Source organism: Mercenaria mercenaria, chromosome 14 (genome assembly GCF_021730395.1).
Source record: "Mercenaria mercenaria strain notata chromosome 14, MADL_Memer_1, whole genome shotgun sequence".
NCBI classification, from domain to species: domain Eukaryota; kingdom Metazoa; phylum Mollusca; class Bivalvia; order Venerida; family Veneridae; genus Mercenaria; species Mercenaria mercenaria.
In genome coordinates this window covers 38,227,983-38,252,312 of record NC_069374.1, presented here as the reverse complement: position 1 = coordinate 38,252,312, position 24,330 = coordinate 38,227,983, and the positions used below count along the sequence as shown (strand labels likewise).

The window sequence follows — 24,330 nt, the reverse complement described above, 5'->3', positions numbered from 1 at the left end:
GGGTAAGTTTTGTACGGTCAGTTAAGGTGAAAACCTGCTGGGTAAGTTTTGTACTGTCAGTTAAGGTAATACCCTGCTGGGTAAGTTTTGTACGGTCAGTTAAGGTAGCAGCCTGCTGGGTACGTTTTGTATGTTTTGTACGTTCAGTTAAGGTGGCAGCCTGCTGGGTACGTTTTGTACGGTCAGTTAAGGTAGAAGCCTGCTGGGTAAGTTTTGTACATATAGTTAAGGTGGCAGCCTGCTGGGTAAGTTTAGTACGTTCAGTTAAGGTGACAGCCTGCTGGGTAAGTTTTTTTTTGTACGTTCAGTTAAGGTGGAGTAAGTTTTGTGCAGTCAGTTAAGGTGACAGCCTGCTGGGTAAGTTTTGTACAGTCAGTTAAGGTAGCAGCCTGCTGGGTAAGTTTTGTACAGTCAGTTAAGGTGGCAGCCATCTGGGTAAGTTTTGTACGGTCACTTAAGGCGGCAGCCTGCTGGGTAAGTTTTGTAAAGTCAGTTAAGGTTGCAGCATGCTGGGTAAGTTTTGTACAGTAAGTTAAGGTGACAGCCTGCTGGGTAAGTTTTGTATGGTCAATTAAGGTGGAAGCCTGCTGGGTAAGTTTTGTACAGTCAGTTAAAGGTGGCAGCCTGCTGGGTAAGTTTTGTACTTTCAGTTAAGGTGGCAGCCTGCTGGGTAAGTTTTGTACAGTCAGTTAAGGTGACAGCCTGCTGGGTAAGTTTTGTACGGTCAGTTAAGCTGGGTAAGTTTTGTACGGTCAGTTAAGGTGGCAGCCTGGTGGGTAAGTTTAGTACGTTCAGTTGAGGTGGAAGCCTGCTGGATAAGTTTTGTACAGTCAGTTAAGATGGCAGCCTGCTGGGTAAGTTTTGTAAAGTCAGTTAAGGTAGCAGCCTGCTGGGTAAGTTTTGTACGGTCAGTTAAGGTAGCAGCCTGCTGGGTAAGTTTTGTACGGTCAGTTAAGGCGGCAGCCTGCTGGGTAAGTTTTGTAAAGTCAGTTAAGGTGGCAGCCTGCTGGGTAAGTTTTATACAGTCAGTTAAGGTGGCAACCTGCTGGGTAAGTTTTTTACGGTCAGATAAGGTGAAAGCCTGCTGGGTAATTTTTGTACGGTCAGTTAAGGTGACAGCCTGCTGTGTAAGTTTTGCATGGTCAGTTAAGGTGCCAGCCTGCTGGGTAAGTTTTGAACGGTCAGTTAAGGTGGCAGCCTGCTGGGTAAGTTTTGTACGGTCAGTTAAGGTGGCAGACTGCTGGGTAAGTTTTGTGGTTGAAGCCTGCTAGGCCAGTTTGTACGGTCAGTTAAGGTGTCACACTGCTGGATAAGATTTGTACGGTCAGTTAAGGTGGCAGCCTGCTAGGTTAGTTTTGTACGGTCATTTAAGGTGACAAACTGCTGTATAAGTTTTGTACAATTAGTTAAGGTGACACACTGTTGGATAAGTTTTGTACAGTCAGTTAAGGTGGCAGCCTGCTGGGTAAGTTTTGTACGGTCAGTTAAGGTGACAGCCTGCTGGGTAAGTTTTGTACGGTCAGTTAAGGTAGCAGCCTGCTGGATAAGTTTTGTACGGTCAGTTAAGGTAGCAGCCTGCTTGGTACGTTTGTTAAGTTTTGTACGTTCAGTCAAGGTGGCAGCCTGCTGGGTAAGTTTTGTACGGTCAGTTAAGGTTGAAGGCTGCTGGGTAAGTTTTGTACGTTCAGTTAAGGTGGCAGCCTGCTGGGTAAGTTTTGTACGTTCAGTTAAGGTGGCAGCCTGCTGGGTAAGTTTTGTACGTTCAGTTAAGGTGGAGTAAGTTTTGTACAGTCAGTTAAGGTGGCAGCCTGCTGGGTAAGTTTTGTACAGTCAGTTAAGGTAGCAGCCTGCTGGGTAAGTTTTGTGCAGTCAGTTAAGGTAGCAGCCTGCTGGGTAAGTTTTGTATAGTCAGTTAAGGTGCCATCCTGCTGGGTAAGTTTTGTACAGTCAGTTAAGGTAGCAGCCTGCTGGGTAAGTTTTGTACGGTCAGTTAAGGCGGCAGCCTGCTGGGTAAGTTTTGTACGGTCAGTTAAGGTGGCAGCCTGCTGGGTAAGTTTTGTACGGTTAGTTAAGGTGGCAGCCTGTTGGGTAAGTTTTGTACAGTCAGTTAAGGTGACAGCCTGCTGGGTAAGTTTTTTACGTTCAGTTAAGGTCGCAGCCTGCTGGGTAAGTTTTATACGTTCAGTTAAGGTGGCAGCCTGGTGGGTAAGTTTTGCACAGTCAGTTAAGGTGGCAACCTGCTTGGTAAGTTTTGTACGGTCAATAAAGGTGGCAGTCTGCTGGTAAGTTTTGTACAGTCGTTAAAGGTGAAGCCTGCTGGTAAGTTTTGTACGTTCAGTTAAGGTGACAGCCTGCTGGTAGTTTTGTACAGTCAGTTAGGTGGCAGCCTGATGGGTAAGTTTGTACGGTCAGCTAAGGTGAAAACCTGCTGGGTAAGTTTTGTACGGTCAGTTTAGGTGGCAGCCTGCTGGGTAAGTTTTGTACGGTCAGTTAAGGTGACACACTGCTTGATAAGTTTTGTACGGTCAGTTAAGATGGAAACCTGGTGGTTTAGTTCTGTACGTTCAGTTAAGGTGCCTGCCTGCTGGGTAAGTTTTGTACAGTCAGTTAAGGTAGCAGCCTGCTGAGTAAGTTTTGTACGGTCAGTTAAGGCGGCAGCCTGCTGGGTAAGTTTTGAACGGTCAGTTAAGGTGGCAGCCTGCTGGGTAAGTTTTGTACGGTTAGTTAAGGTGGCAGCCTGTTGGGTATGTTTTGTACAGTCAGTTAAGGTGGCAGCCTGCTGGGTAAGTTTTGTACGTTCAGTTAAGGTGGCAGCCTGCTGGGTACGTTTTTTACGTTCAGTTAAGGTGGCAGCCTGCTGGGTAAGTTTTGCACAGTCAGTTAAGGTGGCAACCTGCTTGGTAAGTTTTGTACGGTCAATTAAGGTGGCAGCCTGCTGGGTAAGTTTTGTACAGTCAGTTAAAGGTGGAAGCCTGCTGGGTAAGTTTTGTACGTTCAGTTAAGGTGACAGCCTGCTTGGTAAGTTTTGTACAGTCAGTTTAGGTGGCAGCCTGATGGGTAAGTTTTGTACGGTCAGCTAAGGTGAAAACCTGCTGGGTAAGTTTTGTACGGTCAGTTTAGGTGGCAGCCTGCTGGGTAAGTTTTGTACGATCAGTTAAGGTGACACACTGCTTGATAAGTTTTGTACGGTCAGTTAAGATGGAAACCTGGTGGTTAAGTTTTGTACGGTCAGTTAAGGTGGCAGCCTGCTGGGTAAGTTTTGTACGGTCAGTTAATGTTTAGGAATATATCATCAAAACACAGAAATATTTGATAAACGAACAACACTTTTACCAAAATTTACCTTACCATTACAAAATTTTGTACGGTCAGTTAAGGTGGCAGCCTGCTGGGTTAATTGTGTACGGTCAGTTAAGGTGGAAGCCTGCTGGGTAGGTTTTGTAAGTTATGGTGGCAGCCTGCTGGGTAAGTTTTGTAAGGTCAGTTAAGGTGGTAGTCCGCTGGATAAGTTTTGTACAGTCAGTTAAGATGGTATCCTGCTGGGTAAGTTTTGTACAGTCAGTTAAGGTGGCAGCCTGGTGGGTAAGTTTTGTACGTTCAGTTAAGGTGGAGGCCTGCTGGGTAGGTTTTGTACGTTCAGTTAAGGTGGCAGCTTGCTGGGTAAGTTTTGTACGGTCAGTTAAGAGCAGCCTTCTGGGTAAGTTTTGTAAAGTCAGTTAAGGTAGAGCTACACGTTTCTTGTCTAAAGATAAGAAAATAATTCATAACACCGGAATTTAACGTGGTGCAAATAAAACCGCAACACATTTTTACATAAAAATACCTGGATACATTTAAGCAATAACTAGCAGAATTAATGTGATACCAACACTGTTCTCTGAATCATTGTTATACATGTATATTTTTTTAACAAATCATCAACTGCACAGGATATAATTGAACCAGTTATATTGATATTCTGTACAATTTTATATCAAGTCTTTCAGCGAGGAAGGTATATAGAGTAAACATGAGTAAATTAAGATCTTTACGGTTTCTGTTTAAAATATATATAGCGAGAAGCTTCCTCGGTTTGTAACCACTAAAATCAAGTGTATAAACTTTGTTTGATGAAAGTGTTTTGCAGTTGTCCTTACTTAATATACCCGGACTTCTTTTGTTTCGGACGTTTATTGCTCTATTTACGACACTAATTATCATCCATCATCAGAGAGGAAGGGACATTATAGTTTTACATTTCTGCCAGCGTTATGCCGTATCAACCCCTGAGACTTAGATGCAACATTGATTATGATCTCATTCAGGCGATTTGCAGAACATACAATCTAATTGCAATCGCCCAAGTTGTCAGTGTCATAAGTTTTAGTCCATGTTAAATCTCACCAAACCTCTTGAAAGAAGTTTATGAAACATAATCTTGTCCGCTCCATAAACGTTATTTTGAACTAAATGTTGAAATTACTTTGTCCTATTAATGGCCAAGACAATGTTGAGATTTCATGTGGATCCCGTCCGCCATTACTAAATTTTGCGGTCAACTTACCCGCGTAAACCAATCCTCCGCCGACACTCTGACGAACACGTTATTCGACAAGTTAAGAATTTAATTGTCAAATGCGTAACCAAGGAATAAACATATGGACTCTGAAATGCATATAAAATGTGACAGCAATGAAAAGCAAGGACAGAAAGTTAAAGTTTCTCTGCGTTATTTCAGGTAAATGGCGCCACCTTGGTGAGCGTGAATGATTACAATGAACATCAGTTTATATCCGACTGGCTTGTTAAACACGACTTGCATCAGTAAGTATTTGCTCTTACCTGGTACTGAGTCCGCTGCTAATCGTGTACAAATTCAGCTGTCTGACGGTATAGATATAAACAATAGATCTACAATCTACATGAAACTGCATTTCAATGTGTTCATTATTTTGAGAAATTTACATAACTTAATAATAACTCAAACTTGTATCGACTATTTTCAAAGTTCCAAGAAAATAAACCCTGTAAGTTTCATGAGAAGACTCCTGAGAGTGTTGTAACAGGACTGACATCGAACTAATCTGTCGATGTGACTACAAATGAATGACATGTACACATTACTTCGAGCTAGACTAGTCAACAATAATAATGCATCTTTTTACATTATAACTACATATAATTTACTCGTTTATACAGTGGTTCAGTGTGGCTAACGAGCGGTGTATACTACCAGGACAGTCTTGTATGGGATGGTGACAATACACTTGGTGAACAAGGTTTTGATGTCTGGTCTGCCGGGCATCCACCAGATTCTGACGAAAAACTTACCAGAATCGCCTACACTAGAGGAGGTACGCCCTGAATTCTTTTATTTAGCCATTTTCCTGTTTGACATCCATGTAAACCTGTTCTCAATCTTGTACCAGGCGGGATAGAAGTATTGGGGTCCACTCACTTCGTTCACCCACTCTAAAGTTATATGTCACGTGTATTTACACTACATATAGTCCGGCCAGGCCATTTGTGTGGCTTATTTGGCATCCTTATGGACAAATGTATACCAGTAGCGGAAATGGGTACTCGTACCGTAACGTAGTGGGTTGGGGTCATGTGAATAGCTGTAAGAAATAACATTCGAATACTGAATAGTTTGAAACGTGCGAAAGTAGTTGAAGCAATACATGTTTGTTTTTTTTTCTTTTGCAAAGGGCAGGTCGCATCCATGGGTGTCACTATTTGTTTTGCTTACAAACTGTTACTGGTGGGTTTAAAAATTTCACAATAAAAATAGAGATCATTGGCCTTTTATTGAGAGTTGAGCCGACTGAATTTAACGTTGAAATTTCGTGAAAAATGTGACAAACATTTTTGAAATGTTACGATCGAAATTCGTAATATCGAAATGGACAGTTTTAAACGTGTTCGTGAAAGCAAACAACTATTTCTCCTATTCACTTTCAACTGAATTGGCAGTATGTGTAGTATGTGTGTTCTGTTGTTTCACCTGAATTTGCAGTATGTGTTTTCAGTCTTTTCAACTGGATTTGCAATATTTATTTTCTGTTGTTTCAACTGAATTTGCAGTATGTGTGTTCTGTTTTTTCAACTGGATTTGCAGTATGTGTTTTCTGTTGTTTCACCAGAATTTGCAGTATGTGTGTTCTGTTTTTTCAACTGGATTTGCAGTATGTGTTTTCTGTTGTTTCAACTGGATTTGCAGTATGTGTGTTCTGTTTTTTCAACTCAACTGGATTTGCAGTATGTGTTTTCTGTTGTTTCAAATGAATTTGCAGTATGTATGTTCTGTTTTTTAACTGGATTAGCAGTATGTGTTTTCTGTTGTTTCAACTGAATTTGCAGTATGTATTTTACCGTTTTTTTTCAACTGGATTTGCAGAATGTGTTTTCTGTTTCAACTGGATTATCAGTATGTGTTTTCTGTTTCAACTGAATTTGCAGTATGTGTGTTCTGTTTTTTTCAATTGGATTTGCAGTATGTGTTTTCTGTTGTTTCAAATGAATTTGCAGTATGTGTTTTCTGTTTTTTTTCAACTGGATTTGCAGTATGTCCTTTCAGTTGTTTCACCTGAATTTGCAGTATGTGTTTTCTGTTTTTTTCCACCTGAATCTGCAGTATGTGTGTTCTGTTGTTTCACATGAATTTGCAGTATGTGTTTTCAGTTGTTTCACCTGAATTTGCAGTATGTGTTTTATGTTTTTTTTTTCATCTGAATTTGCAGTATGTGTTTTGTGTTGTTTCACATGAATTTGCAGTATGTGTTTTCTGGCTTTTCAACTGGATTTGCAGTATGTGTTTTCTGTTGTTTCAACTGAATTTGCAGTATGTGTTTTCTGTTTTTTTTCAACTGAATTTGCAGTATGTGTGTTTTGTTGCTTCTACTGAATTTGCAGTATGTGTTTTTTGTTGTTTCAACTGAATTTGCAGTATGTGTGTTCTGTTTTTTTTTTCCAACTGTATTTGCAGTATGTGTGTTCTGTTGTTTCTACTGGATTTGCAGTATGTGTTTTCTGTTTTTTTTCCAACTGAATTTGCAGTATGTGTTTTCTGTTGTTTCTACTGAATTTACAGTATGTGTTTTCTGTTGTTTCAACTGAATTTGCAGTATGTGTTTTCTGATTTTTTCAACTGAATTTGCAGTATGTGTTTTCTGTTGTAGTTGGATTTGCAGTATGTGTTTTCTGTTGTTTCAACTGAATTTTTAGTATGTTGTTTCTGTTGTTTCTACTGGACTTGCAGTATGTGTTTTCTGTTGTTTCAACTAATTTGCAGTATGTGGTGTTTCTTCGTTTTTTTTTTCAACTGAATTTGCAGTATGTGTGTTTCGTTTGATTTTTACTGGATTTGCAGTATGTGTTTCGTTTTTTCAACTGGATTTGCAGTATGTGTTTTCTGTTTTTTTTCAACTGAATTTGCAGTATGTGTTTTCTGTTGTTTCTACTGGATTTGCAGTATGTGTTTTCTGTTGTTTCAACTGAATTTGCAGTATGTGTGTTCTGTTGTTTCTACTGGATTTGCAGTATGTGTTTTTACTGTTGTTTCACCTGAATTTGCAGTATGTGTTTTCTGTTGTTTCAACTGAATTTGCAGTATGTGTTTTACCGTTTTTTTCAACTGGATTTGCAGTATGTGTTTTCTGTTGGTTTTTTCATCTGAATTTGCAGTATGTGTTTTCTGTTGTTTCACCTGAATTTGCAGTATGTGTTTTCTGTTTTTTTTTCAACTGGATTTGCAGTATGTGTTTTCTGTTGTTTCAACTGAATTTGCAGTATGTGTTTTCTGTTGTTTTTTTTTCAGCTGAATTTGCAGTATGTGTTTTCTGTTGTTTCAACTGGATTTGTAGTATGTGTTTTCTGTTTTTTTCAACTGGATTTACAGTATGTGTGTTCTGTTGTTTCTACTGGATTTGCAGCATGTGTGTTCTGTTGTTTCAACTGAATTTTCAGTATGTGTTTTCTGGTTTTTTTTCAACTGAATTTGCAGTATGTGTGTTTTGTTGTTCTACTGGATTTGCAGTATGTGTTTTCTGTTGTTTCAACTGAATTTGCAGTATGTGTTTTCTGTTTTTTGTTTTCAACTGAATTCGCAGTATTTGTGTTTTGTTGTTTCTACTGAATTAGCAGTATGTGTTTTCTGTTTTTTTTTCAACTGGATTTGCAGTATGTGTGTTCTGTTGTTTCTACTGGATTTGCAGTATGTGTTTTCTGTTGTTTCAACTGAATTTGCAGTATGTGTTTTCTGTTTTTTTTTTCAACTGAATTTGCAGTATGTGTTTTCTGTTGTTTCTACTGGATTTGCAGTATGTGTTTTCTGTTGTTTCAACTGAATTTGCAGTATCTGTGTTCTGTTGTTTCAACTGAATTTGCAGTATGTGTTTTCTGTTGTTTCAACTGAATTTGCAGTATCTGTGTTCTGTTGTTTCAACTGAATTTGCAGTATGTGTTTTACCGTTTTTTCAACTGGATTTGCAGTATGTGTTTCCAGTTGTTTCATCTGAATTTGCAGTATGTGTTTTCTGTTTTTTTTTCACCTGAATTTGCAGTATGTGTTTTCTGTTTTTTCAACTGGATTTGCAGTATGTGTGTTCTGTTGTTTCAACTGAATTTGCAGTATGTGTTTTCTGTTGTTATTTTCAACTGGATTTGCAGTATGTGTTTTCTGTTGTTTCAACTAGATTTGCAGTATATGTTTTCTGGTTCTTTTTTCAACTTGATTTGCAGTATGTGTGTTCTGTTGTTTCTACTAGATTTGCAATATGTGTTTTCTGTTTTTTTCAACTGAATTTTGCAGATGTGTGTTCTGTGTTCTAACGTGATTTGCAGTATTGTTTTCTGTTGTTTCAACTGAATTTGCCAGTAGTGTTTTCGGTTTTTTTTTCAAATGAATTTGCAGTATGGTGTTTGGTTGTTTCTACTGGATTTGCAGTATGTGTTTTCAGTTTTTTCAACTGAATTTGCAGTATGTGTTTTCTGTTGTTTTTTTTTCAACTGGATTTGCATTATGTGTGTTTTGTTGTTTCTACTGGATTTGAAGTATTTGTTTTCTGTTGTTTCAACTGAATTTGCAGTATGTGTTTTCTGTTTTTTTTTTCCAACTGGATTTGCAGTATGTGTTTTCTGTTGTTTCTACTGGATTTGCAGTATGTGTTTTCTGTTGTTTCAACTGAATTTGCAGTATGTGTGTTCTGTTGTTTCTACTGGATTTGCAGTATGTGTTTTCTGTTGTTTCAACTGAATTTGCAGTATGTGTTTTCTGGTTTTTTTTTCAACTGAATTTGCAGTATGTGTGTTCTGTTGTTTCTACTGGATTTGCAGTATGTGTTTTCTGTTTTTTCAACTGGATTTGCAGTATGTGTTTTCTGTTGTTTCAACTGAATTTGCAGTATGTGTGTTCTGTTTTTACAACTGGATTTGCAGTATGTATTTTCTGTTGTTTCAACTGAATTTGCAGTATGTGTTTTCTTTTTTTTTCAACTGAATTTGCAGTATGTGTTTTCTGTTGTTTCTACTGGATTTGCAGTATGTGTGTTCTGTTGTTTCTACTGGATTTGCAGTATGTGTTTTCTGTTATTTCAACTGAATTTGCAGTATGCGTTTTCTGTTGTTTCAACTGAATTTGCAGTATGTGTGTTCTGTTGTTTCTACTGGATGTGCAGTATGTGTTTTCTGTTTTTTTTTCAGTTGGATTTGCAGTATGTGTTTTCTGTTGTTTCAACTGAATTTACAGTATGTGTGTTCTGTTTTTACAATTGGATTTGCAGTATGTGTTTTCTGTTGTTTCACCTGAATTTGCAGTATGTGTGTTTTGTTGTTTCAACTGAATTTGCAGTATGTGTTGTTAAAGGCTGCAAAAATAATAATCTTTCATCTTGGGAAAATGGATTTTGTCTCAGTAAGAAAAGATAGCGAGACATATCTTGGTAAACTTAACCTGACACAACTGTTTCATTAAAGCTAAACTTGTAATGTGTATTTCTAAAGGTAATATATGCCATATATTTTTTATCAGGACAATTGAGTATTGGCGGCTACGGTTGGCAGGTTGTCTCCGAGAGTACAGCATATGCTTATATCTGTGAAATGTCAAAGTTGGATGCACAAGGCAGAAAAGTAGAAGATAGAGATTTCAGTAAGGAATATTGTTGTTGAAATTGTTTTATTTCTCCTAATATCACATAAATTTTGCATTTTTTTTTCTGTAGCTATATACAATAATGCGTGAATGTTATAGGGAAAAGTGGTAAGTTTTCCTGGTACAAAGGTACTAATTACGAAACGTCTTAATTACACTAGTCCATAATCTAAGTCTTAGAATAAATGTAATTTAAAGTTTCGTAAGCAAAGTTGAAACATTGAGGTAAATAATTCATCTATGCATTAGTACAGGTCTAATGCAAGAATGTCTGTCGTTTCTTCCACCTGTTCGTCTTAAATATTCTACTTTTAATTTTACTTCATGTTAAATTCTTTAAGAGAAAAGAGTAATATTAAATGGCTATTGCAGCGTATGGACAAAGTACAAACGATATTAAAGATATGAAAAGGGGACCAGTGTTTATTGAACAACCCCGCAGTCTTGCTGTGTTTGGAGAGAATTCGCCGACAGCATATATAGAATGTAAGGCGACAGGTAATCCTTTACCGACATACAGCTGGACCCGGGAAGGCGGCCAAACTGTAAACTCGGAGTTAGATAATAGGTAACGCTTCAACATATTCTGGCTCATACTAGTAAAATTATCAACTAGGCAGACAGTGAAACCGAAATACACTCTTCTTCCAATAAAAAATACGTTTAAAGGATCATATACTTCAAACCGGATAAAAATTCTGCTTGATGGAACAGAGATTAACGAACTTGAGATTGTAGCAGCTAAAACATTAAATTACTCTACGGTTTTTACTTGGTAACATGGTAGGCCTAGGCCCTATACTACCCTATGTATATTCATCTCAAAATTATGTTTTAGGTATACATTGAGTGCAGGTCGTTTTTCGATACAAGATCCAGTTAAAAAATACGACAGCGGTGAATACAATTGTGTTGCAACAAGTGACTCATTTGGGAAAATCCTAAGCAACCCAGCCAATATCATCTTTGGAAGTAAGTTTTGTAACATTCATTAACTATTTTGAAACTTTAAAAAGTTGGAAACTAATAGTTAATAGTTAAGTAATCTGTTTTGTTTTTAAGTTGTTCTGTTGCCAGGTGAAAACGGGTTAGATTCTTGCTGGTTTTAATGTCATAAATATCTTGATTACGATATTGAAAGTTTTATGATATCTCAGTACGAAATGTAATTATTTCTCATATTAGTAAAGCCGTTTATGGCCGAAATGCCAAATAAAAGAAAAAACTCGCAAAGAATTGATTTTTTGTGTAAGTATTTTACAGGATGTATGTAACAACATATTAAAAGTATAGGAAAGTATCATGATGCAAAATGTCTATTTTGGGGTAAAAATGTTAAAAAAATAAATGAAACTGTGGATTTCTGGAATCGACCCATAGCAACAGAATTATGCATCTTAAGAGATCCAAATTTGGCACAACATTAGATTACTATATTGTACAAAACGTAGATTAATTAGAAATTTTGAAAAAAAAGCAAGATGGCGTCCTAAATCCGATATGGCCGCCATAAAAAACGACATTTAAACCAGAATTATCATTGATTTTATGTCAAATTGTCTCATATCATTGCTTTTACATACAATAAGTTGATTATTGTTATATGCAGCTTAAGATGGAAAACATACTGTCAGAAGATTCAATACGGGGCAATAGTGAAGTATACAGACACAATTTTTGAGTCATTCAGCTGTAGAAATTGTCGTTAAGCAGCGATAACTTCCTTATTTATTAACAAAACATATATGAGTACAAGTATTTGTTTTCTTAGTAGGATCATTTCCCATCTTTTCTTAGTAGGATCATTTCCTATCTGATAATCATGTTTTGGGGAAAATTACATTGAAATTGTTTACAGTTCTGTTTTCACTGTTTTCAATAGAAAAATGGCGCGAAATAGATGATAGTTGCATAATGGCGGATTCAAATAGTCCTCAGGTTTCGTTTCATTATTTTCTTTTCAATTCTTGCTGAAATCACATGACAGATCTATGCTTGATCTGTAGGTAGCCTTTTCATAATGAAATAATAACATTACAGAATTTGCCATGTATACTTAGATCATACACCACCTCTACAATCTGGAGTCTCGATCATTGTTAGCTAATTTTGTAGTTCAGGTGTTTGACTGAAAATATTTTCCCGTACCAAATATGACCCCGACTTTTTATATATCTTTATTCAGAACTGACAATATTCTTTATGAAAATGTTAGTTACAGACATTTTACATTTTAAATTGGTCCTGGTGTGTGCTGCGGCCATTGCAAATACGTGAATTTTATATAGAATAAAGAAGAACAGCTATTTAGTGTGTTGTATGTGGTTAATTACAGTGATTACTTGATTTCATCATCACACATGATGTTATAAACAATAGTAAAAGGAAACCAACTATTTATTAGAGCAAGTACTCATGTTCTTGTTGTAAAATATGTTAGAATTTGGACCTATCAGAAACAAGTTATAGCTGCAATTAAAATACACCTCTGCTAGGTAAGTTAATAAGACAGATTACAATGAAGTCATTTTCTATCCAGCGATTGATGAAAACACATTGAGGATTCAACTTATAATTTATCCAAGTACCTTAAATGAGCTATTGCAGCTACACTGTAATGGCAGATAAATTACATAAAAGAAGATTTGAGACTAAAAATGAGTTGCAGTATTGTAACTAGGTTTCGAGGTTTAGGGCCAGCACATAGGAATTAACCTTTACCGGATAGACGATAGCAAATACAGGCTGAGCTATATGGTTTGGCCTAGCAAATGCAGCAGTAGTTCTCTTTTTAAGCTAGTAAGGAAACGACTTCATATAAGTCGAAGACTTGTTTTCGAAATCTATGTATAATTTGTTTATATGTATCTAACTGTATCTAACTGTATGTATGCATGTATGCATGTACATACTCATTGTAATCTAAAAAAGTACTGTTTAAACCAAGCTAGAATCACAATACCTCGGATGTGTTCCGGATTCTCATCCCCATGTTGCTCCGGATGTGTAAGAAAAAATGGATTTTTGCGAATTATAAATCTCTAATGCAGTCATAACAGAACCTTAATTAACCTTATTAGAACCGGAATAAAACCGTAATAGCTCATATGTTTTAACCACAGCGACTGTCTTCCGGACCGTTTTGATCTTTTAAGATCTGCTACGATATTGTCAGAACTGACCCGGGGTAATTACGAATTCCTTACGGATATACAATCCGTGGCAAAATTTTGAGCATGTTCAAAACTTTGCATCCTTACCCCAGAATGCCCTCGATTTCTGAACGGATACACCGGATGACTTACGAATGAGTAAGGAGTTCTACGGAGACGATCCGGATTCTATCCGGAACTCATCCACAAGTCCATCAGGGGCATTGTGATTCTATCCTGAACTCATCCTCAAGTCCATCAGGGGCAGTGTGATTCTATCCGGAACTCATCCTCAAGTCCATCAGGGGCAGTGTGATTCTATCCGGAACTCATCCACAAGTCCATCAGGGGCAGTGTGATTCTATCCGGAACTCATCCACAAGTCCATGGGCAGTGTGATTCTATCCGGCACTCATCTACAAGTCCATGGGCAGTGTGATTCTATCCGGAACTCATCCACAAGCCCATCAGGGGCAGTGTGATTCTATCCGGAACTCATCCACAAGCCCATCAGGGGCAGTGTGATTCTATCCGGAACTCATCCACAAGTCCATGGGCAGTGTGATTCTATCCGGAACTCATCCACAAGTCCATGGGCAGTGTGATTCTATCCGGAACTCATCCACAAGCCCATCAGGGGCAGAGTGATTCTATCCGGAACTCATCCACAAGTCCATGGGCAGTGTGATTCTATCCGGAACTCATCCACAAGTCCATGGGCAGTGTGATTCTATCGGTAACTCATCCACAAGTCCATCAGGGGCAGTGTGATTCTATCTGGAACTCATCCACAAGTCCATCAGGGACAGTGTGATTCTATCCGGAACTCATCCACAAACCCATCATGGGCAGTGTGATTCTATCCGGAACTCATCCACAAGTCCATGGGCAGTGTGATTCTATTCGGAACTCATCCACAAGTCCATCAGGGGCAGTGTGATTCTATCCGGAACTCATCCACAAGTCCATGGGCAGTGTGATTCTATCCGGAACTCATCCACAAGTCCATCATGGGCAGTGTGATTCTATCGGGAACTCATCCACAAGCCCATCAGGAGCAGAGTGATTCTAGCAGAATAATGTGAAACGTGGTCAATTGAATACTTTTTATCATGTCTTGAGGTTAAAATTACAATAAAATATGATTAAACTAAAAGACTTTCAGACAGGTCTTTGATTAGTGCAGAAAAGAATGACATATTTGAATTGATTGCAAAGATAGATAGCAATTTGTGGTGTTGTGTTTTCAGGCTTGGGAGAATTTTCCCCTGTGCAACCAGAGGCTGTACAGGCAAATAAATTTGAGGGATCCAGAATAAGCTGCCAGGCACCTTCAGCTTTTCCAGGTAAAGTTTGAATAGATTTTATAATTTTGAGTAGTTTTTGTGAAATCCATGCAACTGTTTACATGTTATCTATGCATAATTTCTTCGAAGTTTTCAGAGCTGTTAAGGATTTTAGACGAATACGTAGTATAAACAAATGTGTGTGTGTGTGTGTGTGTGTGTGTGTGTGTGTGTGTATTCGGGGTTAACGTCTTTTTCAACAATTTTTCAGTCATAAACGACAGTGTTCAACTTTATAGTGCTGCCTCACTGGAATATCACGCCGTAGACACGTGGCATGATATCCCACCAAGTCACATTATACTGACACCGGGCTGACCAGTCGTAGTGCTATCCTTTTAATGCTGAGCGCCAAGCGAGGAAGCTACTAGTACCATTTTTTACGTCTTTGGTATGTCGCGGCCGGTGATCGAACCCACGACCTCCCGCACTCGAAGCGGACGCTCTACCACTAGGCTACCGGGTAGAGTGTTCTATGAAAACACCACGAAAAATGTGCGGCGTGTCCGGAAATCGAATACTGTTGTGGTCTTTTCACGTAATATCTCGAGAGGGCATGTTTCTAATATTTCATATTGATTATCATATTTTACATTATTTTATCAATTGATCTGACAGAAATGCAAAAATAAGAATATATATCTACCGAAAAACAACAGTGAAGGTTAACAAGTCCTGGTTAAAAATGACTTTAGTTTTATCATACCAAAAATCGGTTCTACGTATATCTAATGCCTATAACGGTGAGTAAAGAAGCAATTGGTCGGTTTTCAAGACTAATTAAATAAAAGACAGTAACAATATTAATTGTCTCGGATAATGATGGCTAAAAGAGTACCCTGGTTACAAAGGATTTGTCATCCAAAAATGTATCTATATTGACCTAAATTCTTTGTATACACTATTTCACATAAAGGCATATAGACAATATACAGACTGGTGACGCTAGGGCATCCTCTCTTGGGCATGATGCCTTTGTATATTTCTTGTATCACGAAATCAGCCTAACATTTCTACCGGTTTTTAAGTGATTCAAGTCACTTTTCACTTTTTAATCACTGACGATTGACCATACTTTAGGTATAAAAACCCTAAATGCTATAAATTCTAGCAAAATATATACATAAAAGTTCACCATTCAAGCCTAAAAGTGCCATGCAGTGGAAACTAAGGTAACAAATTGATAACATATTTAGTGAACAAATGCTTGAAGATTACCTCCCCTTGATTTTTTTCATGAATTATCTCCCTTTGAAATTTAAAACGCAATTTTCTCAATTTTCCTTCGGTAAAATGTTGCTTTTGCATGGGATAAGATACAAAAGCACAAATGCAGCATTCTGCCATGTGTTTTTTTCAAATATGCCTATACTTTTCTCACAGTCTTAGAAATTAAATATTGCACATAAGATAATGTGTGACCTTATACATCTGTCCTACCCAGCGAAACTGATTGAATGATCTTAATCACAGTTAGAGGAAGAGGGGTAGGACAAACTGAAGTTTTTCTTCTGGCATAAGACCTCTCGTGTGTGGTTCCGCCAGGAAATGTTTAAAGTATAGGTATGAAGTACTGTCCTAAGCCCATATTTTGAGAGGGGGGTGGGGTTTATCCTGACATTGGGGTCCCAGGGTCTCTCCCTGGTAATTTTTAAAATACAGGTGTATGAAAAGGTGGCCCCTGCTGCATATCTGAATCTAACATTTAAGCATTTGAGGTGCGAGAGAGGGTAATACCCTCCTTTTTTGGGCGGGGTGGGTAAGAGTATCCCAACGGAGATTTTTTTAAATAAAGGTATGAAATTTTGGCCTCTAATGCAATTTTGTGTCTAAATTGTGAGAAAATATTAATCCTTTGACAAAATGGTTGGGTGCAACTTTGATGAGCACAGGTTACTTCTCAGCCGGCTGGAGGTTGGGTGGGTGTTGAGCACGGGATTGGGCTGGGTTCGGCCTCTGATCCGAGTCTGTATAATTAGAAAAACAAGAGATCACAGAGTGATCTTAGCGCCCACCAATGTGCCATTTTTGAGTGTTCCAAATTTCAAGACTTATTGACTAGCTCAAGGTCAAATTTCATTTCAGTACACAACACTGTGCATGTGGTCCGAATTCGAAAGCTATAGCTTGAGAAATGTGAAAGTAGGTCACTAGGTCAATGTCAAGGTCAAAGTTTGTTTCGGTACACAATCTTATGCATGTAGTCTAAATTTGAAGCCTGTAGCTACAGAAATGTGAAAGAAGGTCACTAGGTCAATCTTAAGGTCAAGTTCATTTCAGTACACAAAGCTATGCAAGTGGTCTAAATTTGAAGGCTGTAGCTTGAGAAATGTAGAAGTAGGTCACTAGGTCAAAATCAATGTCAATTTTTATTTCAGAATACAAAACTATGCATGTGGTCCAAATTTGAAGCCTGTACCTTCAAAAATGTGAAAGTAGGTCACTAGGTCAATGTAAAGGTCAAAGTTCATTTCGGTACACAAAACTATGCAAGTGGTCCAAATTTGAAGGCTATAGCTTGAAAATGTAAAAGTAGGTCACTAGGTCAAAATCAAGGTCAAATTTTATTTCGGAATACAAAACTATGCATGTGGTCCAAATTTGAAGGCTGTAGCTGAGAAATTGAAGTAGGCACTAGTCAAAATCAATACAAATCATTTGAAACACGGAACTAGCATATGGTCCAAATCTGACGCCTTACCTTCAAAAATGTGAAAGTAGTCACTAGTCAAAATCAAGTCAAGTTTTTTCAGTGCACAACATGGCTGTGCCGAATTCGAAAGCTATAGCTGAGAATGTAATAGGTCACTAGGCAATGTCAAGTCAAGTTTGTTCGGTACAACTATGCATGTAGTCAAATTTGAAGCTGTACACAGAATGTGAAAGTAGGTCACTAGGTGACTATGACTACTCAAGGTCAAATTTCATTTCAGTACACAACACTTGCATGTGGTCCGAATTCGAAGCTTAGCTTAGAAATGTGAAAGTAGGTCACTAGGTCAATGTCAAGGTCAAAGTTTGTTTCGGTACACAATCTTATGCATGTAGTCTAAATTTGAAGGCTGTAGCTACAGAAATGTGAAAGTAGGTCACTAGGTCAAAATCAAGGTCAACTCATGTCAAGGTTCATCTTGCCACTCAAAAATATACATGCGGTCCAAATTTGAAGGCTGTAGCTACAGAAATGTGAAAGTAGGTCACTAGGTCAAAATCAAGGTCAACTCATGTCAAGGTTCATCTTGCCACTGAAAAATACATATGTGGTCCAAATTTGAATGTTGTAGTTATTGACAAGAACATTTTAAAAGCTTTTCCCTGTATAAGTCTATAATGAACCATGTGACCCCCGGGGCGGGGCCATTTTTGACCCTAGGGGGATAATTTGAACAAACTTGGTAGAGAACCACTAGATGATGCTACTTTACCAGTATCAAAGCCTTAGGCTTTGTGGTTTGGACAAGAAGATTTTCAAAGTTTTTCCCTATATAAGTCTATGTAAACCATATGACCCTCAGGGCGGGGTCATATTTGACCCTAGGGGTATAATTTGAAAATCTTAGTTGAAGACTACTAGATGATGTCACATACAAAATATCAAAGCCCTAGGCCCTGTGGTTTTGGACAAGAGGTTATTCAAAGTTTTTCCCTATATAAGTCTATATAAACCATGTGACCCCCAGGGCGGGGCCATATTTGACCCCAGAGAAATAATTTGAATCATCTTGGTAGAGGACCACTAGATGATGCTTCAAACCAAATATCAAAGCCCTAGGCTCTGTGGTTTTGGACAAGAAGGTTTTCAAAGTTTTTCCCTATATAAATCTATGTAAAATATAGAAATAAACAAAGGGCCATAACTCACTCATAAATTGTTGAACCAGTCTGATTTTCAGGGGGACACAACTAGGGTACCAATACATCATTCTGACAAAGTTTGGTCAAAATCCCCCCAGTAGTTTCTGAGGAGATGCGATAACGAGAAATTGTTAACGGACGGACGGACGGACGGACCACGGACGCAGAGTGATTTTAATAGCCCACCATCTGATGATGGTGGGCTAAAAATATTACGTATACGCGAGTGTCTCAATGAAGATTTTCTTATTCAAATGAGTTCTCTCATTAGATAAGAGCTTTGGTTTTATTACTATGTTATTTGTTTTTATAAAACACTACACGTATGACAGAGCACTATCTTGTTACAGAATACTTCGCTGGGTACACTTACAATGAGATGATTGTAATTCTGCATTGTCGTCATGGGGTTAATAGCATGTATATCGAATATCTATCCTGCAATTTTATAATAATGTAAATATCCCATATAGCCAGCAGCTAACTCATTCGAGTGCGGGAGGTCGTGGGTTCGATCCCCGGCCGGGTCATACCAAAGACGTAAAAAATGGTACTAGTAGCTTCCTCGCTTGGCGCTCAGCATTAAGAGGGTAGTTCTAGGACTGGTCAGCACGGTGTCAGTATAATGTGACTGGGTGGGGTATCATGTCACGTGTCTACGGCGTGATATTCCAGTGAGGCAGCACTAGTTGGGCATTGTGCTCACTGCTACAAGTAGACACCGTCGTTTATATGACTGAAAAATTGTTGAAAAAGACGTTTAAACCCGAACACACAAACAAACAGCTAACTCGCCACATCGCTATATTCGTACTCGCAATTATCTTCGCTGTATTATTGAATTGTTATCAAAATTAAAAGCAAAAAAAAAAAAAAAAAATAATAATAATAAATAAAAAAAATTAAAAAAAATTAGTTAATAAATTAGTTAATTAGTTTGATATCCGACGTCCGCCTTTTGATATTTTGTTATGTTACAAAATGATATTAAGCCGAAATATACACTGAAATAATATAGGTCAATCCTTGTTCTTAAACTTATGTTTTCGAGTTGTTTTGACATAGTTTGACATAATTTTGCATGATTCATTCAGTCCGGTAATTGTTATGAGTATGTCTAACGGAAGGCGAAAAGGGAAACACGAAAACTCAACAATTTAGATATTTGACTTGTATTCGTGCTTTTTTCTAGGCGGTCGATGTCACGAAGTCACGACAGCATGACAAATAATGGGCACCAATACGATATATTCATACCTGCCAACCCGAAAACTCGAATATGCCGTCCCGCCGTGCTCTAAAAGTCGTGTTTTAGTGTAAAATGTGTCGAGTTTTTCGTGTTTTCATGTTTTTGGCTCGGCAACACGCCAACACGACATGGCAGAAATCAGCCACCATAGATATTGCTTTTAGTAACGTTATTGCTTGTATACATATTATATGTTTGGTAGTCTTATACACCTGCATCGCACCTTTTATATTAAAACTCTTTGTTTTAAGGAAAACCTATATTTTTCAACAAATCTGAGTTACTGGCTTTACCAGCCCCTATAACCCTAACACTGATAATGTTTGTCTTTGTAGGCATTTATCAGAGATAGTTCATATCTATAGTAATCCACAGAATACATGCGATTAGTTTGATTGGTAGCATTCAACATGTATGATATCAAAGAATCCTTGCCGGTATTATAACACAAAACATAATATACCAGTCATTATATAGCCTTCTATGTTGTTCTAGAAATACAACATTCAGAAGTTGTTCCCTTATGTGACATTCTGGGGACAGAAGCAACAAAGATATGAGATTCGTGATGAAATTTGTATGCTATGTCTTACAATATTGATGTTAGTGGGTGGGGTATTAAATGAATTTTTATGTTGTTCCGCTGCTGACCAAAATTGAAAGACAAGAAACATTTAAACTTAACTTTGTCTGACACGAATAAATACTAAGATATAATACTCCCGCACGATCATTTAAACAACAGCATATTTATATTATTGTTTGATTGCTATGGTTGTCATGCATCGTTGAACTCAATGCGTTTGTCAAAAATAGAAGTTAAGTGCATACTGTAATGTTATAAAAGTATATTTTTTTTTGTATTGAAACGTTTTAATTAAGAACAATCAAACTTATCAAACATGTTATCGTTTGAGTTTTCGTGCGGGATTTATAGTTTTCGTTAGGACCATCTTAATGGAGCAAGGCTGGAAGAGTCCGTGAAAACATAAACAATTTTTGTGCATTAATTGAAATCCCACTTTTATCGTCTTGGTTTTACAGATTCATGTACTCGAGTTATTCCATTTTTTCTCCAGTTAGGTATATTTTCACATGTTTATGTATTCAAAGTTTTTATAGACAATATGTGGTATGTCATTACAGACCTACCTGGTGTTTGATTAAATGTCATAATTGTTTAGATACCTCAGGTTTGAAAACAAGCAGTATACGGGCGAGGGTACCAACGTATCCCGAGGCATTCTCCAGACGTTATATCACGAAATGAACATGCACTAACGCTATTCTAGCATAAAATGCGGAAAAAAACTAATAAATGCATAAATACATTCTACCTCAACGTCGTTAATTCGCGGGAATATCTGAGTTTTTTTTACGTTGACGTCATTTCGTTTTGAATTATCCGTTTTAGAGCCGAATGACATTTACGCTTTGCCACGGAACTCGCATATATATCAAATGGTGTTATAACATCACGTGAGCGCGAGAATCTGTTTTTTAACACACGTTTTCTCTCCTGATAAAACACCCCTGAAAAGTGACAGTAACAGCAGTTTTATGCTAGAATGATGTTCTAAACACCTTCTTCTCTTCTTTCCCTCTACAGCAAAGGCGTACAGTTGGTTCTACAACAGTATAGCTGAGCCGGTTTTTAAAGGGCATGAGAACATGTTTGTGTCCAGCTCTGGTTATCTGTATTTCTCTTCTGTCCAACCGACTGATCAAAGGAAGTACTTTTGTTCGGTCACATTGATTGCGTCATCAGAATACGACACCGTGATAGATCAACCGCCCAGCAGAATCAGCCTTGGTGTTGACCTGTGGGTTACGGGTACAGGTAAGACAAAGTGTAATGCCGACTCTGTGCTGAGACAATATTTTATGGCATCTCCTTTCATTTAGTTTTTCTGTCAATTTAGATTTAGGACAGTATACATGTTTGTATAAGTAAAGAACGCAGCAGTGAGTTAAAACCCAAAGAGTTGTCAAAATCAGAAAAAGATAAAATGCTTTTATTTATTATATAAGAAATTAGGTCAAATATACATAGGTTTAAACATGGCATAGCACAGGTGTATTCTATCGTGCTTTAATATTCTCTATAAACAGTATTAATGCCGTAAGGAGCTTGTGTATTTCTCTTTCAGAACATGGATATTTCAAACCATTTGTATACACACATACCTTTCCTTCCCCGGCTGTCAGAGGAGCTCAAATCAGACTAGAGTGTGTGGCTTACGGCTCGTACGTTATTTTCTCACGTTCTTTAGTTGTTTGTTGAAATCGATTAATATCATGTTTATTATTAAAATCAATTTAAGTCGAACGCTTCAAAGATATTTCTTATATTCATTGATATTTTCACGTGAACAATGTGAAACCCTGAATACGATGACCTTGTAAATAAGCAAACATTGAGATCATACAGAATGTGCATACGACGAAAGGAAATACAGTACTAGGTGGATCTTAAATACAATATTTGAAAGTCGAATGGTCGCTAAAGAAGTTAGACGGACTGTGAATGTAAATTAGATAAAACTGTGCCCTAAGAAATGAGTAAGGCTGGGTGTAAAAAATGTGGCCTACATGAGCTCATTTCATATGTAAAAGCTATGTTTGTCTTTTACAAAGTTAGATATCTTAATTGGTTTTCCGTTTTTGTTTAAATAATTTGGTAAAAACTGAAACACACTTTATTTTTCTAAAATTGCAGATTACCACTGACATACAGCTGGCGTCGTGCTGACGGTAGGGAGTTTCAACCGGGAACCAGGCTCGAGGACAATAACCGCGTACTGATAATTGAAGATGCTACAATTGAAGCTGAAGGGTTATACACTTGCACCGCAAATGGACGTGCTGGTGTTACGTCGAAAAACATAACACTCTCAGTGGAAGGTTTGTTGACAAGAACATTCGGTATCTTGTATTCTTGTCTTTATTATAATGTGACACCAGATTTTTCCCAGAAGTTTCCTTTTCTTTATTTAATGATAAGCATGCCTTAACATGACTACCAAGGGTGCTCTCTTTATACCATGCTATTATTGCTGTGAGCATATCATAGCTACATCTTTGTCAATTTAGGTTTTCTCATCGTCTGCAGCTACATTTTAAGACGAATGTCCAACACCCATGATGAATTCAAGAGCTCGTGATCTTTTTTATTTGCAGCGAAGCCTTATTTCCCCTTCGGCATAGGAGACCGGTTTGTTGATCCAAGTCAGACGTTCTTGTGGCGTTGCAAAGCTGTTGCTAGACCAGAGGCTACGTATTCGTGGTATAAAAATGGCGAACTTATCAAAAACCAACCAGGAGTTCTTGAAGTACATAAACACTTCATAGAGATCTTTAATGTTGACGCAGCACGTGATGAAGGGATGTATCAATGCGGTGCTACAAATGTACACGGAACTACTTTCAGTTATGGCCAGCTTAAAGTATTGTGTAAGTCTGCTGTCTTTTCGTATATTTTGGCGAATATTTTAGCAGAGAAGACTATGACATTTTCTCTATTAACTCCCCGGTTGTCCGTCGTACAGCACGCATACAATATATTTTGCTAACTGGTGAAATACTGAAAATCAGTGATATATTTTGCTTTCTCACTCACTGTGTCGAACTCCAATTTTCAGAAAAAATTCTCCATTGAAACATGTTCTTTAATTATCCCCTTCGTAGCCATTGGGAATACTGGAGTGGTATGGCTTTCCGAAAATTAAGGAGTCATGTATAGCTAGACAAACTGTATAGAATAAGCTAGATGCACTAAAGTTTTCAAAAGAAATAATAAAATTGCTCTGTATATGTTACTTCAGTCGCTTTATTTTGAGCTAGCTCTGCGTGTTTCAGCTGTTTACTATAGTTTGGTTTCTAATACTGGCAACAGCAAATTCAACAAGCTTCCTGTGTAATTTAACGACCCGAATGGTTATGAAATGCATACGGTCTCAACTGTTGGCAGTGGTCGATATCTACTGACCGCCTATTGCGTATTTTTTTAATAAGATATCTATTTCAACAGCAAAATGGCGTCTTGTTGATTTCACAGACCTGATTACTATCCGATATCACCGTGCAGAAGTGTCCATGTTATTTGGCGGATGTTCAATGTATCACCGTAACCTAAACAAATCCGTCTTTTTGTCATGAAGTGTCGGTCTTATTTGAACCTGTTAGCTTGTTTTTCACAAATTAGCTAAAATAAAACAAAATTTGTTTGTTTTCAGTGTGATATCGAATATATGTCACCGATAAGGGAGACGTTTCTGATATTTTCACTCTGGCCTTCGTGAAAATATTAAGTTATCTCACATCGGATACCGGGGCTAGAAACAAACAAGTATCCGCTATAATATTAATATGAGCCGTGCCATGAGAAAACCAACATAGTGGTTTTGCGACCATCATGGATCCAGACCAGCCTGCGCATCCGCGCAGTCTGGTCAGGATCCATGCTGTTCGTTTTCAAAGCCTATTGGAATTAGAGATGGTTGCTGGTCGCACACTATGTTGGTTTTCTCATTGCGCGGCTCATTTATGTTGTTTTCCAGTGTCGGTTCACCAAAATAATATCCTAAGTTTACATTG

General features: G+C 37.7%; 1 protein-coding gene across 1 annotated transcript in view; it reads left to right on the top strand.

The window, feature by feature from the left end:
- LOC123527320 (contactin-5-like) overlaps positions 1-24,330 on the top strand; it is a 70,881-nt gene that overhangs the window by 16,693 nt on the left and 29,858 nt on the right. Inside the window, exons 3-12 of the mRNA XM_045306704.2 lie at positions 4,718-4,803; positions 5,179-5,333; positions 10,010-10,129; positions 10,505-10,700; positions 10,971-11,104; positions 14,535-14,630; positions 21,344-21,574; positions 21,885-21,981; positions 22,454-22,638; positions 22,915-23,187. Coding sequence (XP_045162639.2) covers positions 4,718-4,803; positions 5,179-5,333; positions 10,010-10,129; positions 10,505-10,700; positions 10,971-11,104; positions 14,535-14,630; positions 21,344-21,574; positions 21,885-21,981; positions 22,454-22,638; positions 22,915-23,187 — 1,573 coding nt within the window. The remainder of the gene's footprint in view (positions 1-4,717; positions 4,804-5,178; positions 5,334-10,009; positions 10,130-10,504; positions 10,701-10,970; positions 11,105-14,534; positions 14,631-21,343; positions 21,575-21,884; positions 21,982-22,453; positions 22,639-22,914; positions 23,188-24,330) is intronic.